The sequence below is a fragment of the Cinclus cinclus genome, chromosome 4 (assembly GCF_963662255.1).
Source record: "Cinclus cinclus chromosome 4, bCinCin1.1, whole genome shotgun sequence".
NCBI lineage: Eukaryota > Metazoa > Chordata > Aves > Passeriformes > Cinclidae > Cinclus > Cinclus cinclus.
This window is the reverse complement of record NC_085049.1, coordinates 48,606,071-48,620,642: the sequence shown is the minus strand read 5'-3', so window position 1 is coordinate 48,620,642 and position 14,572 is coordinate 48,606,071. Positions and strand designations below refer to the sequence as shown.

Here is a 14,572-nt window from a genome sequence, read left to right as displayed (position 1 = left end):
GGAACTCCTACTTGAAAACTTAAGCAGATTTTGCCAACAGAAATACTATACAACAAAATAAGAAAATTTAGTTTGAAAAAGGCTAAATTATCAGTATACATATTTGTGTGTTGAAGTATACATAAAATATATGTATATGCATATATTCCCATTTGAGATCAGGCTTCACATTTAAACAGTTAAATGCAGAATAATTCATAAAACAATTAAAGCAAAGAGAAAGAAACATCTGTCTTTAATAATGTTCATCAGAAATTAAAAATTCTAATTAGAAACAGTTTATAGACATAAAAATGTGGTAATTTATTTTGACTGGATTGCTAATCCTCAATTTCTGACGATGATTTAATTTATCTAAAAGTTTCCATTCTTTCATCCTTGTAAAAATATGTAGGAATTGTGGGGGGGGGGGGTTGATTTTTTTTTAATTTTATTTTATTTTTTTTTTAGGAAACAGCCAGTCTCTCACACCTTAGAAATCTCTGTGTTAGTTTCAGTAGTTTCATTCATGGTGTACACACATCATTGCAATATTTCAAAGAATAGCCTGAATATTACATGTGCTTTATATAATGCTCATTCTGAAGCAAAAAACTGTCTTCACAACTGAATGCAGTATCTATACTTGAAAAAAGACATCCTGGAATTAGAGTTAAGTAACTGGGCATTACCTGAAGCATGTCTACAGCAAAATATCATTAACATGACACACATATTAGATACAGAGACGCACAAATCTTAATCTGTAGTTATCCTTCATGTATGAATTAATTTTGACTTCTATTAACATGTGAAATGCCCACTGGAAATAGTCAAAGAGATGTATGCTTAAGGAACAACTTCAGTACTTAAGATGACAGATTTGACTTAAAACATTTCCTTAGCCAGGCAAATCCCAAATACCTCAGCTCTCAGGTTTACAGCCTGTCTTGAACATGACATTCACATGTGAAACATCTGTCTTCCAACATGCTTTGGGATTTGACCTGTGGCATTCACATTTATGAAACAAAGGTAAATAAATAAAGTTCCTCCCACCTGACACGGCTCGATGAAAGGAGGTGTGAAAGGCCAGAAGAGATCAGGCTGACTGCAAGCAGCAACTGTACATCTGGTGACCTTTTCTGTTTGCTGCCTGCTAGAATCTTGTTGCCTGGCTGTAGGATAGTGGTTCAGAGCTGGCCAAATAAGAGCATTAGCCAGCAGACCCCCTCTGCTTTCTACTGGCATCCTGGCTCCACTACAGTTTGCAAGCATGCACCCTTCAGCTTTATACAGTACCAAGCACTGATCAAAGTCCCTCTGAACAGGCTGGGTCAGGCTTCTCACTGGAATTTGAGCCCTTGTCAGTCACACACACAGAGTCTACTGGTTGGACATTTTCTGCACTGAATACAAGCCCTTTCTGAATTAGTATTGAGATTTACCCTTCAGCCACACAGACAGATGCCAGGGGTAAAGCAAGAATCTCAGAGAAAATCTGTATATTGAGCATCCAAACGACAGCTGGACCCATCTTGAATTTAATCATATGCAGGCAAAACACTTTGGCACTTTGGGGTTAATCAAATGAATTAAAATGCTGAAGTCAAACATAGTACTTGAGTCCAGCCAACAAATCCTGAACAACAAATGAAACCATGTAAGAAATTCTTTAGCAGAGTTTTCAATAAGGCCTGAGAAATGCTGTAACTTCCAATTGACAGATTTTGGTATAAAATAATGCATCAAGCAAAGGCTTGATCAAATAGGTCAAATTTCAGCCTTCCAGTCTTTTAAGGACTTATGTACTAATGTCACCAACTGTTTTCTGTAGAGAAGCAAAGAAAGGCACAAACAAGTGTTGAAATGAGCTGAATAAGATGCTCTTTTTTTTCCCCACTCGTGTACAGTGCTTTTGCACAGTTCTACAAAGGGAAATAACAAATTCACATCGAGGTGAACTACGAGGGAACAAGATTTATGGCCATTAACAGTTTCCTTCTTCAGACGACAGCAAAGCAAAAGGTGCTGACTGTTTTCAGACAGTGAAGGTATGGAAATTAGAAGGAGCTTAGGACTAACACTGAGGACTAACTCTAAGATAAATGCATTTGTAGCAAAAGCATCAGAAAGAGCAGAGCATTTTTCTGGCTAGCAAAGCCATCACCAAGGATACTCTGTTCATACATTTCCTTGTCTGCCAGGGACAGATGCATTGACAAAGACAGGCAGTGATCAAACTTTCTGAATTAAGCTTAATTTTTGTTCAATCTTTAGCCTTACTGATGAGCAAGTGTGACTCAAAATGAGGGTCACAGTAGTATTATCCATGTAGAGATTTGAGTTCTTCTCTGAGAATAAATCCCAGATTTTGTGATTAGGAATATTTCTCCTTTAAAAGGCAGTGGCTGGTGAAATATGCCTTTTAGTCTACAAAATAAATGATAAACAAATACATGCAAGGAATGCATTGCTGAGGCAGTACAAGTTCATGACATTTAGAAAGCAATCTGGGTTTTCCATAAGTTTGCCAAGTTAAATAAATTGTTTGCTAATAACTCTCAGAATTTTTAAGAAAAGAACTTAATAACTGGTATTTAAACATCAGTTCTGTAAGTAGACTAAATTTCAGTGGTTCTATCACAACTAAATAGTTGAATATATTCTCTGCTTTTAAGCTGGATTTTATTTCTGATGCTTAAGAGATACTCTGCAGAATTTCTTCTCATAAAGTGCTTGAAGGACTGACAAAAGGAGTGCTAAAACATTTAAGCAATCTCTTTTGATTGTTTGGATTCACATGGAAGTGTTTTTTAAATACTTTCTAAGTTCTGTACCAGAAACAGCAGAGAATAAACTCAGGAGCAGGTTTATTGTGAAATACTTTTCAATTTTTTGGTTTGGTAAAGTATGTATCTCATGGAAACATCCTGCCAAAAATATTTACTCCCAATATCCAGTAATATCTACTCTTCATTTAAGATGGTATTCATTGTGAATGTAATTTTGATCATGCCTGGAGATTTTAAAGCCTCTAAGTTTCATGTTCCTGAAAAATTTAATTTGGAAGGAATTTCTACATGTTGGGGATTTAGCAAGAGGAAGATTTCTCTTGTATCCTTTAAAAAATACATGTGCAAAATGGATCGTCCTTAGGGTTGCTTATAGGTTTAAAGTTTTTGAATATCTCCATGGAGATGGACAAGAAGGTGTGTAAGACAAAAGAACAACATTAAATTAACCAAATGTGGTACTTCTGGATAGGAAAAACAGGTATCTATCTATGTACTTTAGCTATCCTATTGAAAATGTTGACCTCACAGTTAGATCAGTAGAAAAGCATTCTTGCTAGCTGTTTAGTAGCCGGAGGCAGTATATAGGAACAAATTCCCAACAATCCAATCTGATTTATACAGATCAAATTTATTTCTCTCCCATGCAGCTGATAGAGTTTGAGTGAAAACTAAGCCAAAATAGTAATTTTTAACTTGACTCAGTTTCTTTGAATTATGGATCAGATCTAATTATAACTTGGAGCTGGCTTTGACAATTTGTCTAGAATAAATAATGTTATTAGAAGTTATCCTGTATGGTGTTTATTTAATAGAAAGACACATTGGCCAGAGGTATATGGAAGACTTCCAAATAAGACTGAGGAGAGATTGGACACAGTTTGTCCAAACAAAAAAAAAAAAAAAAGACAATGGCTTCATTTCCTCAGCTGCAGAGAATACTCTGACATCTTCACCTTACTGCACTTGTTGTTGTGTTATAGACTACAACATTTCTGGGTTGACTGAAAAGTGATGGAGACTCAGTAATCTTTCAGCTCTCCCTTTCAACACAGCAGTTAGAAAGAATATGCTGGTGTTTTCTGTTCTGAGCCAGTGGAAGGAGAGAAGGGAAAACTCTTTTTCTGCCTGCAGAGTAAAAAGAGGAGTGGTACCAGGGGCTTGAGTTATCACCTGGAACAGGCACTGAGCACTAACCCACCAAAGACAAACAATTTAGCTTTACTGATATGACACTTCTACTTAGAATCATGAAAAGTTTTGGGATGCAAGGGATGTTTAATGATCATCTAGTCCAACTTCTGACTGTAGGCAGACAAATAATTCATTAAATCAGGGGCTTGCTGGAATAAAGATAACTCCTCTGGATAACACCAGGGCACTCAGAGTGGATGTGAGCACGTCTGTGATTGTGCTCTGTCACAAGGCCAGCCAAGGATCACCTCCCTGTGCTCCCCATTTCCATGCAGAGCTGCTTGCACCTCTGGATTTGTGGTGGAAAGAAAAGTGCCCTGTAGAGAAAAATGAACTCACTAGCAAATACACCTACCCAAAGCATGCTAATTTAGCTCTTCTGACCTCACAGTGTGGGTTTTAGTTCATTGCTCTCAGGATAGGTGAATGAAGAACTGCCCAAACTGGCAAAGATGAAGGTCAGTGTCTAAAACATGTGAGTGAAGGAACCCCATACCCAATATAGATATGCTGGTTGTTCTAGCTACACATTCTCAAATGAATAACCCAACTCAGAATCCAGATTTTCAATTTACAAACATTGCAATGTCCCACATTGTAACTTTTGGTTGTGTCCCCTGCCCTGTTGTTGTTGGGCAGGGAAAAGTTACAAGGTCTGTGAGTGCTGGCCTTTCAGGCACTCAGTTTCATGGTTTCTCACAGAAACCTGTAGTTTCCAGCCGGCATAAAAAGACCAGAAGAGCAGCTCAGACTTTTCCCACAGGCTTTATTATCGTCCCTGAAGGGGTCAGGCTACAAATCCAACGATGGGGGATCACACATGTACTTTTATAGAGTTTGGGGGGATCACAAGTAAACCAATGGAAAACAGGGTTAACACATTTTGGCCAACTACATTATCTTTCTTTGTTTGGGACAACCAATTATAAAGAACCAAACCTAACCAATAATATTCTAAAAAGATAAGAAGAAGAGCTTGCATTTTTCTAACATGAGTCATTCTAAGCAAGTAGTTTTTCTTATCTCAAAGGAGGTTCCAGGTGGCCCTTGCAGGGCTGTCTGCAGAGGGATTAATCTCCTCTACACCACATCATCTGTTCCACTAGTCCATTCTCAGCACCAGTAGAGTCTGGCAACCTACCCTGCTACAGAGGTACAAATACCCACAGGTGCTCTGCAACCATCTGAACAGAGAAGAAAGTGCTAAGCATAACTCTTCCACATTTTCATGTGTAGAAGTCACACATGAACAAGCAGCTTTCACAGAGCTAGAGACTGTTTTCTCACAATATGAAATAATTTCTTTAAAATCAGCAGTATTTATGAATCTAAATATTCAGGACACCTACACTTCAAAGAGATGCACTCTATGGGCTGCCCAAGATATCAGGAAACTGCTTTCCTGAACTGAAAAATGATACATTCTTCTAACAGCATATTTCCATATTTCCCTCACAGTAGTAATCATAACTATAGCCTGAACTGCATTTAAAAATCACAATACTAGATCGTTCAGTAAATTCACTTGAAACCACAACAACCAGACAGGACTGTATAGACTCGCATTCTGTATCTGACATTATTTTCAGATAACATGTTCCATAACTCGTATTAGCAATATATGTCAACTGGAGGAAACACCAGGAAGCTCTCCATGAAATAGCCCAGTTTTAATTAGTTATATATCAGCACTATTTTTGTAGCATATAAATTCTATATACACATGTACACTGTGTTTCCCTTCACACCTGACTGCATCTTTCAGGGTTTGTCTTTGTAAAATGAAACTCTAATGAATTCTATTAGAATATGCAAATAATGTCTTTCTTTGGTTGTGTCTCCTTACTTTTGGCCTTTTTTTATAAGTGATTCTGAGAAAAGGGTGAAACTGAACAAGATAGGACTGTCACATCCACAGTGTGGAAACTCTCAATTTCCACTGTCCACTTTCCATTTCCACAAGAGTTCTTCTACTTGAAGCTGGGGCAATTTAGAAGTTTAATGAAATCATTAACTTGGAAAAAAAAAACCAAATAAGTAAATAAGACTATGTGTTAAGAGCTATTGATAATGTATGATACTACTTATCATCACTAGCAAAAAATACTTACATTTGCTGAAAGCTGAGAAGTAAGGGTAGCAACTTTCTCTTGTGATGCAACCAACTCTCTCCGTAGTTTCTGAATTTGCTGGAGAAACAACAGACTGCTGTCAGTATTTCACAATTATTTGTTGCTGTGGTTATTTTCTATGTTTTCTTGAGAGACCACCAAGAGGATTACAATGTCTTAGCTTTAGATTTTAATCTCAGAACTATCCAGAAACGCAAATTAGTAACGGTTGTCACTTAGTGTTGCTCCAACTGTTTTCCAGCACTCAACCAGTCAGCGTATGAGCCAGGGTTCCAGTTAAGGGAGCATGTTTGGGCAAATGTTTAATTACTTTGTATGTACTATCCTCTTTTGCAAGGGAAATGTCGTGGGCTTTTACCAAATCCCATAAATTCCAAACATATGCTTAGTGCAATCAAGGAGAGCTGCCCTGGATGTGGCCTGAGGTTTTGAAACATGAGTGCATTTGGGTGAGGTTCACTGTGCCTGACTGTAGACATGATGCAGCCAACATATGTTGAAGGTCTACATTACACTAAGATAACTTGAAAAATATCACTCTCACGCTGCCTGGCATGAAGAAGTCTTTGATGGCTACTTCAGACACAGTTTTTTTCTTTATAGATGTCTAAAATTAGGTGAGGTAAAGTAGTATTTTTTTTCTCTAAAACATGCTTCCTACAGTTCCTGAAATTCAAACAATGCAACCTCTTTAAACTGCATATGGTGTTCAAAAACTTGCTTGCCAACCTAAAAAAAAAAAAAAAAAAAGATATGTAGCTTTAAATGTGTTCGTTGACATGAAAATAAACTCAAGACTCCTTTATCCTTTAATGAAAAACAGAATCCTTAAGAAAAATATCTGTTTCTATTTCAGCTAGGGTAGGTACCTAGCATGAAGCTTGCACAGAATTTTAAGCTCATTTAACCCTATTTGAGATCTTACAGGGACTTCGGGGCATTGCATTGAAATCAAGCACAGCATGGAGTTTCACTTTGAAGACCCTTTCATATTCAGACAAACTATTCCAGACTAGAGAAGTAAAATGGGTAAAACTAACCTAGGAAAAGGAACATGTAACAGTCACTAATAAAGACTATTACAGTACTTTAGTTTTATGACTCCCATGAAAACCAACCAGAAATATTGCACAAGAAACATGAACATGTTCCTGTATAACACAAAAACAGCTCAGTCATTTACACTAGTTCAGTGCAACACGGGCAGAATATCAAGCTGTTCTCCATCCTGGACTGACCCTTTAATTTTTCCAAGTTCTCTCTTAGGTTTTTAAATGCAATTATTTGACATTCCAGCTTAAGCTACAGTTTCATTACATTATTGCAAGGTAGGTCTCATGAAGCACTGTTCAACATCTCCTGTAAGAGCATCTCAAGCAGACCCAGATACTGAGAAAACATCATGTAGAAACACATAGGAAAGAAATGCTGTTTCATCTCTATGTACAGCCCTATATAAAGGCAATAAAATGAGGAATTGTAATTTGCACTACTGAGCTATAGCATGCCTCATTAGCTCCTTTGTTTTAACTTTAAGAAATGTGAGCTCAGACAAAATTATACTGAAATATACTGCAGCAAGGAGGAAAGGATATGTTTATTTGTTCAATTTCCACAGAATATATTTTTGTTGAATTTTTCTTTGATTAGAACAGTAAAAATAGGAGCAGCATAAATGCAGGAGTTGGAAGGCATGCAGCTCTGTGAAGTGGAAATGCACCCCTTGGTGCCGTATTTTATTGCTGCTACTCTTTGGTGCCCTTTTAATACAACCAGGACTTCATTTTGAGAAAGGCTGTAATTGTATCCAGCTGCTGACCCAGGCTTGTCTCCCATTCTTATAGACTGTGAGGAGAAAGAAGCTATTTTCCATGTCAAATTTGATTTATATCTGAAATCAATCTGCATTGCTCTGAAATCCATCAAAGTGGTCAGTTTCAGAAATTTAATATAATGCAAACAGTGAGGGAGAGAAGTTCAAAGCGATCATTTGAAGTATTTTTCCTCCTGAAAGGCAGCACCTTACCTTGAATTGCACAATCCCTTAGATCCTGCACAGAGTGGTATTAAGTCTGCAATCAGACCTATCTGAACTCCTCCACTCAACACCCATCTTTTCATCTTTTCAGAATGACAGCCAGGAGGCTTTCTTCAGCATAATGCTAAGGAAACACCTTCTAGTACACTGAAAGCTGCACCACGTTCTCACCAATACTTAAATGTGATTCAAAGACACAGGGTGTATTTTCCCCACCAACTACACAGCTTAGCCAAAGCAGGTAAACAGAAAACTATGAAATAATGTAAGGCAACACAGAATTATAAATATGAAGGAAAGTTCTTACCTCTGAATGTGCCTTTTCTTCTGCCTGGAAGAAAATGAAGAAATGGCTTAGAATCAGTGTGCAACATAATTGCAGTAATAGAACATAAAAGCCAGCTACACTGAAGTGAAATTAATAGCTTCACACACCCACTCCATTTAAGAAAGATATCCAGGAAAAACAAAAAATGAAACTCTTTTCAACTTGCTAGGCAAGGCTCCAGCTGAAACCCCAAAGAGCTTGCCAGCATACTGACAAAACGGAATGGTGGAGAAAGGGAGAGCAGGACCAGAACTGCAGAAACTGCAGCTACATTTCTAAGATACAAACAAAAATTTACTATGCTCTCACTTAATGGACCTTAGTCTGACACAAAAAAAAACCCGTTTATGCTGCAATAATTATTAGGGCTCCTGGATTTATATTTTTTTTACTGCATACAAAGAAATGTTCCTAATATGATAATAAGTAATCCCTGATAAGAGAAGCTGACAGAATACCTGTAAAACATACATTGGGAAAGGTAAGGGGAACTTGCACTTTAATGTAATTTCTTCCATACAGAATACTGGCCAGATTATTAAGGGCTATCAAGGTATTTTAAAGTTTTCAATTAAACTTGCTGATATTATTTAATAATTTATAATTTAATAATTGTAATAATTGTGTCATATAGTGAAGCTTTTTACACAGCAGTCTTTTTCAAGAAGCTAAGGAAATAAACCACTGCAAGGCAAACATTTGAAAACCATTCAGTTTCTAAGCATTGGATTAGTCCTTGTCAGGAAACATTTGGTGGATGGATAAACCTTGCTTCAGTGGGATTCAAATGAAAAGAATGGCATGCCATGAGGAAGGAACCCCTTCATAACATAAAACAGGACCCAGTTAATGTACTGGAAATCAATCCACCCTATGATCTGAAGTGGCCCATGTTCAGAGAAGCAGTCTACATCATCTGGAAGAGAAGTAAGCAGTAAAATGAAAATGTAGGTAGAAGAATTATCTATAAATGACACTAGAAACACTAAGAAAACCCAAGGTAAGGGTTCTTCAGAAAATTCTATGGCATTGAACTGTTCTATTCTATGTTACCACAAATTAGTATAGCTGATTTCGGGCCTGTATTAGGCATTGATTTTGGGTTGTCAGGATTCTAATGATTTACAATAGAAATGTTGTTGGGGTTTTTTTGTTTGTTTTTTTTTTTTCTTTTTTCCATACATGCTCATCTGTTAGCAGTCACTAAACAGACTGTGATGCTATGATATTTACATTGGCAACACTGAGAAATGCTTTTGGCTGAAACTACTCTAATACCTGACACATCACTATGTGAGAATAATTTAGTATAATGAGATTTTTTTCCAGCACTGATGTAACACACATACTGTAACACACTAACTGTCTGATATATGTTTGCACAAAGGAGATCTGCCCAGAAAAAAAAATGAAAATTGTTGCATCAAATATGTAGTGTATGGAGAGTCACAAAGGTATTGAGGTGATGATGTCCCCTTATGATTCCTCTTGTGACAACAAAAGCAAAAAAAATTGGTTTGGTGACCTTTTCCCGAAACTACCATGTGGGGACATGGCACTTATCCTTGGACCACAAAACCTGCTGGTGAAGGCATTGCTACATGTTGTTACCAGCCAGCTCCCTTGATGCACAAGGAAGTGTTGCCTCACCCTGAGCTCAGAGAGATGGCTCCCTCAAGTCAGATTTTGTGGGCAGTGAAGGAAGTAAATGAATGAGAAAGACCAGGATTTTTGACATACTATCAGCTTATAAAATTGAATCTGACAACCAAATACATCTGAGCACCTTTTACTTAAGTTCATGCTCACACAATTGCAACCCAGGACTCAGACAGTATTCCAATAGGCTCTGAAATGAAAAAAAATTCTCACTCTACTTCTCCATCATATGCATGCATCCCATCCTTGCAAGGATTATTTTTTCTTTTTTTGAAGTCTCAGAATATTGAGGTAGAAATGACATGTCCTTACACAACTCCTCTGAGCATGGCTCAGTACAATCAATGAAGCCTAGGGAGTCAAAGTGTGGCTGATGCTGAGAGCCTGCGTGAGGAATTGGCAATTAACTAAATATGTGAAAATGTAAGTGTTTCACCTACTGAGCAGGAGGCAATTGAAACAGGAGACAATCCATCACAGTTTTTTCAATTACTTACAGGTTTAAATATATTCACTGCCAAAACTGAACCACTTTATTACATCTGATACATGGCATGTTTTTCTGTGAAACAAAACGGACGTCTCTTGTACATGCATGTCTTTACAAGCTAGATTTCCAGTCAATGCAAGTTAAGTCCTGAAAACTCAAATGTGAGTCAAGAAGAAAGCCAAAATATACAGAAAATAGTAGTGAATGCAGAATTACTGTGTCACTGGACTTATTCAATGGCAGAAAATAATGAAATGCCTCTTCTGAATCTCATATTAATAATTCTCAAAGAAACAATATTCAGAGAATAACTTGAAGATTTTCAACTATCCTCTGGTAATTACCCATGAAGGTCTTGATCTTCATTTAGTACTTTGTCTGAATTTCTCCAGTGATTAAGTCACAAAAAACAACATCACTAAGGCTTAATATAATGGTTGAGAAATCTGATAAATACATTTAATTGAGATAACCCTGTGAAACTATCCCATTGCTCTCTTCACTCAGCTGATGTGATACTGAGTGTTAAACTTTTCATGTTCCTATGCTCCACTTGTGCATCATCTTTTCTTTAATTGCTGAAAAATTTAAACAATTTTCACAGGGGGCTCACGCAGAAGAAATTCAGATCAAAAATCTTTGCTAAAAGTCAATCCTAGTAATTTTTTCATACCAATTTCTTTCTGGCCCTTTTCAGATTTTTCTGCAGCTTCTCTTATCTTGCCTACCTAATCCATTACTTAAGGAGAGGGGCTCAGCTGCAATGTGAATTCACAGTCAGAGGATATTTATGGTATGAACCTGGGTAAAGAGCTTAAAGTTTATTTTGCAGGAAAAATACCATTCTTTACTATCATGGGGTTTAGTTAATATTTCCATGATGCTCTGTTGAAAGATAACAGGCTATATGAATAGCAAGTATTTGTAAATTCTTGCTTACACAACATCAGGACACAGATATTTCAGAGTTTCTCACTTACTGGGTGCTGAAAACATCCTGTGTCACTTTATAACTTGATTTTTTAAATCCAGCAGCTTCATAACATTCTTCTAAAATTTGACAGCAAAACTTGAGTTATAATTTTTGACGCACCTTTGCATGCAAACTGGTTTCAAGTATCTCACAGATGGGGAATTAGTTCTAGAGATTTTTTCCAACCACCAAAACATAAGTGAGAAGCTTAACTCTGAAGGTTAGCCATGTCTCATGTGTAGCCAGTCTATATATACATTTCACACCACCCACTTTCACCTCCCCTCTCCCACTTCCAAATAATTCAGGACTGGTCAGGACTGGAATGACTTGCAACTTGCAGTTTAAGGCCTGTAAAAACCCAAGGCATGCTTACTTGATGTTTTAGATATGCCCTTGTATGAACCTTTGTATGATTAAACTGAACTAGGAGAGGCACCATTGTGCAGGGATATAACATCCTTTTCAAGCTAACATGAGTTTAGCATTGAGACAGAGCTATCACATGCTACAAATGCATCAAACTGCACGAGCTTGGTATTCCTAGGCAAGAAGTGGTGCTGGGTCTGGGTAGGGGAGTCCATCTCTGGAACGTCAGCTGACACTATTCAACATCTGGACATGTGGAGAGGACACACATTATTCACAAATGAATGGGATGAAAGCAGGTGAGTGAGTTGCTCTCCTGTGAAAAGGGGGTGCTGCAGCATGTAATTGTAGTCAGTGAGGAGGTTGCAAGACAACTGGTATGTATCAGCAAGGGAACATCCAAACATGTTCAACTACTCCCCTATGGATGATTTCTTGTTAGTAGAGCAACTGAAGCAATAAATTATGCAAAATATATTTAACCCCCCCGCCATAAGATTTAAAAAAAACCAACCAAACAAAAAACAAACACTAAAATAGAGGAAAAAAGTCAAACCAAGAACAACTTCTGGAGACAGAATCAGCTATTACTCAATCTAATTAACCTAACTAACAAATATTAAAATTTTATAAAGTTATTTTTCTCTTTGTAAATAACTGTAAATTTTGTCTTTGCATTTAAAGGCTGTCACTTGCAAGAAAAACCAGTAGACACCTAAATTCCAAACTGCATCTCCCTTACCCTAAGGCAATCTTGTGGTTTTCAAGTTTACCTCAAACAGTGCCAGGATATAAATAATTTTCTAAGTTGTGCACTAGAAGAAAGTAAGCATAAGTACTTAAAATGGTGAACTACAACAGCATAAAAGACAATCTTAGACTTTCACCTTTTTTTAGCTTTCAAAATATATACTGGGTGATTTTAAACATTTATAAGCAATTCACATAAAAAGGTGAAAAGAACATTTTCTAAAATAATATGCAATTGTACAAAGCTGAAAAAAAACACTCCTACTTTACTGCAGTAAAATTCAAATTCTTCTAGATCTCAAAGTACTGAAATTTTCATGAAAAATGAACGAGAACAGAGGCAGGCAGAACTTTTTTCTAAATATCGATACTCACCGTAGAGTAGAGAGAAGATGTGCTCGAGACAAGTGATAATGAGGACCCATGTACTTTAAAAAAAGGAAAATAACATGAAATATTGATTAAAACATAAAACTTCCCTCCATGCAGCTCAATATGTAAACAAATTTTTAAAATGAGAACCAATTTTCCACAAAGAGCAATTATGAGCTATCAGTATAAAATAGCTATTGATAGGTTTCCCTGCATTTAGAAAGACTGAACTATACAGAAAAAACATTTTCCTTTGTATGGGGCAGGAGAGTGAGCCAATGACATTTTGTATTATTATCAGCAAACCAAGCATCAACTTTGTTGCTTTGACAAGAAACCACTTGATAATTGCACTCTTCAGAGAAATGAGAAATTAAGCTGTTTACAGACCTGTCCTAAGATGAGAAACTACTTTAGTAAGAGACTAAGATTTGGGAAACAGTTCATACTCCATGGGGTGAGCTCCCAGTCTTCCCTCAGCAATGTTGACCTGTGCAGTTGTAGTCTATGGGAAGGGGTAACTCTGAAGGACTGTGCCATATTTCCTCCAATCCTCAGTGGAATCAGCCTCAAGAACATTGAGTGAATGTTGCAGGGCTGCACTTTACGAAATTAGGTTCCTGGCCTCTCTGGAAAGAGCAAACGAAGACTAAAACTGTAAAAAAAGCCACCTTTCTTCTTCTGATGACTCTCCTGAGAAAGGCTATACCTCCAGATAATTTCAAAGATGATAATTTATTTAATTACATCTTTTTATTTTTGTTTCACAAGAAATTTTTTTCATACATATAACTTGCCAGGCTTTGACTAAAAAAAAGTTTTGCTTGAACACAAATACCTTTATACAGAAAACAGACACTATAAAAATATTCGGATTAGCCAAATGGACTTTAAAATCTAGTTTTGTATTTATACAAATGTGGTACACGGACCACTGAAATGGAGTGGCTTCCCAAGTATGTTTGGTTTTCAGTCCTTGGTTAAAATGTCTCAGCCAAACTGCCATTCTGCATTCATATACAGTGGCTCTACGAATTACTTCCCCTGCTTCACTTGAGCCTTCCTCAGAGCTTCAATCCTAAAATACATTTGCCCTTGTAACAGCATAATTTCACATTAATTGGTAATGATTGTAAACTGCTGAAAACTGTTTATTACTGCTGCATTGACTTTCATTTACTCAGGGTGATCACAGTTACCCACTCCAGCTGGATATGAAACATGAACCAATGGAAAAGCTTTCATCAAACCCACTGGTGACCCATTACTGAAATTCTACATTTAACACCTCTTTTTCTATGCATAAATTGCTTTGTTTTCTCTATTATTCTTCCAGAGTATCCTTTGATAATTCTGCTACTCAGCAAAGGGTCTGTAGTCAGCTCTGTCCTTGAATTATGTGATATTCTTCTGTGCAGTCAGCCATCCTCTCTGTGCTGACAACTCACAGCTTGAGTTGTCCTGCACCCTACTGCTAGTATTACATACCCAGA

At 37.0% G+C, this 14,572-nt stretch overlaps 1 protein-coding gene across 2 annotated transcripts in view; it reads right to left on the bottom strand.

Moving 5' to 3' along the window:
- The window catches only part of NAV3 (neuron navigator 3), a 247,066-nt gene that overhangs the window by 28,251 nt on the left and 204,243 nt on the right, over positions 1-14,572 (bottom strand). For both annotated transcript variants that reach the window (XM_062492048.1, XM_062492049.1), the window contains exons 20-22: positions 13,083-13,135; positions 8,446-8,469; positions 6,080-6,157 (exon numbers count right to left, since the gene is read on the bottom strand). In XM_062492048.1, coding sequence (XP_062348032.1) covers positions 6,080-6,157; positions 8,446-8,469; positions 13,083-13,135 — 155 coding nt within the window. The remainder of the gene's footprint in view (positions 1-6,079; positions 6,158-8,445; positions 8,470-13,082; positions 13,136-14,572) is intronic.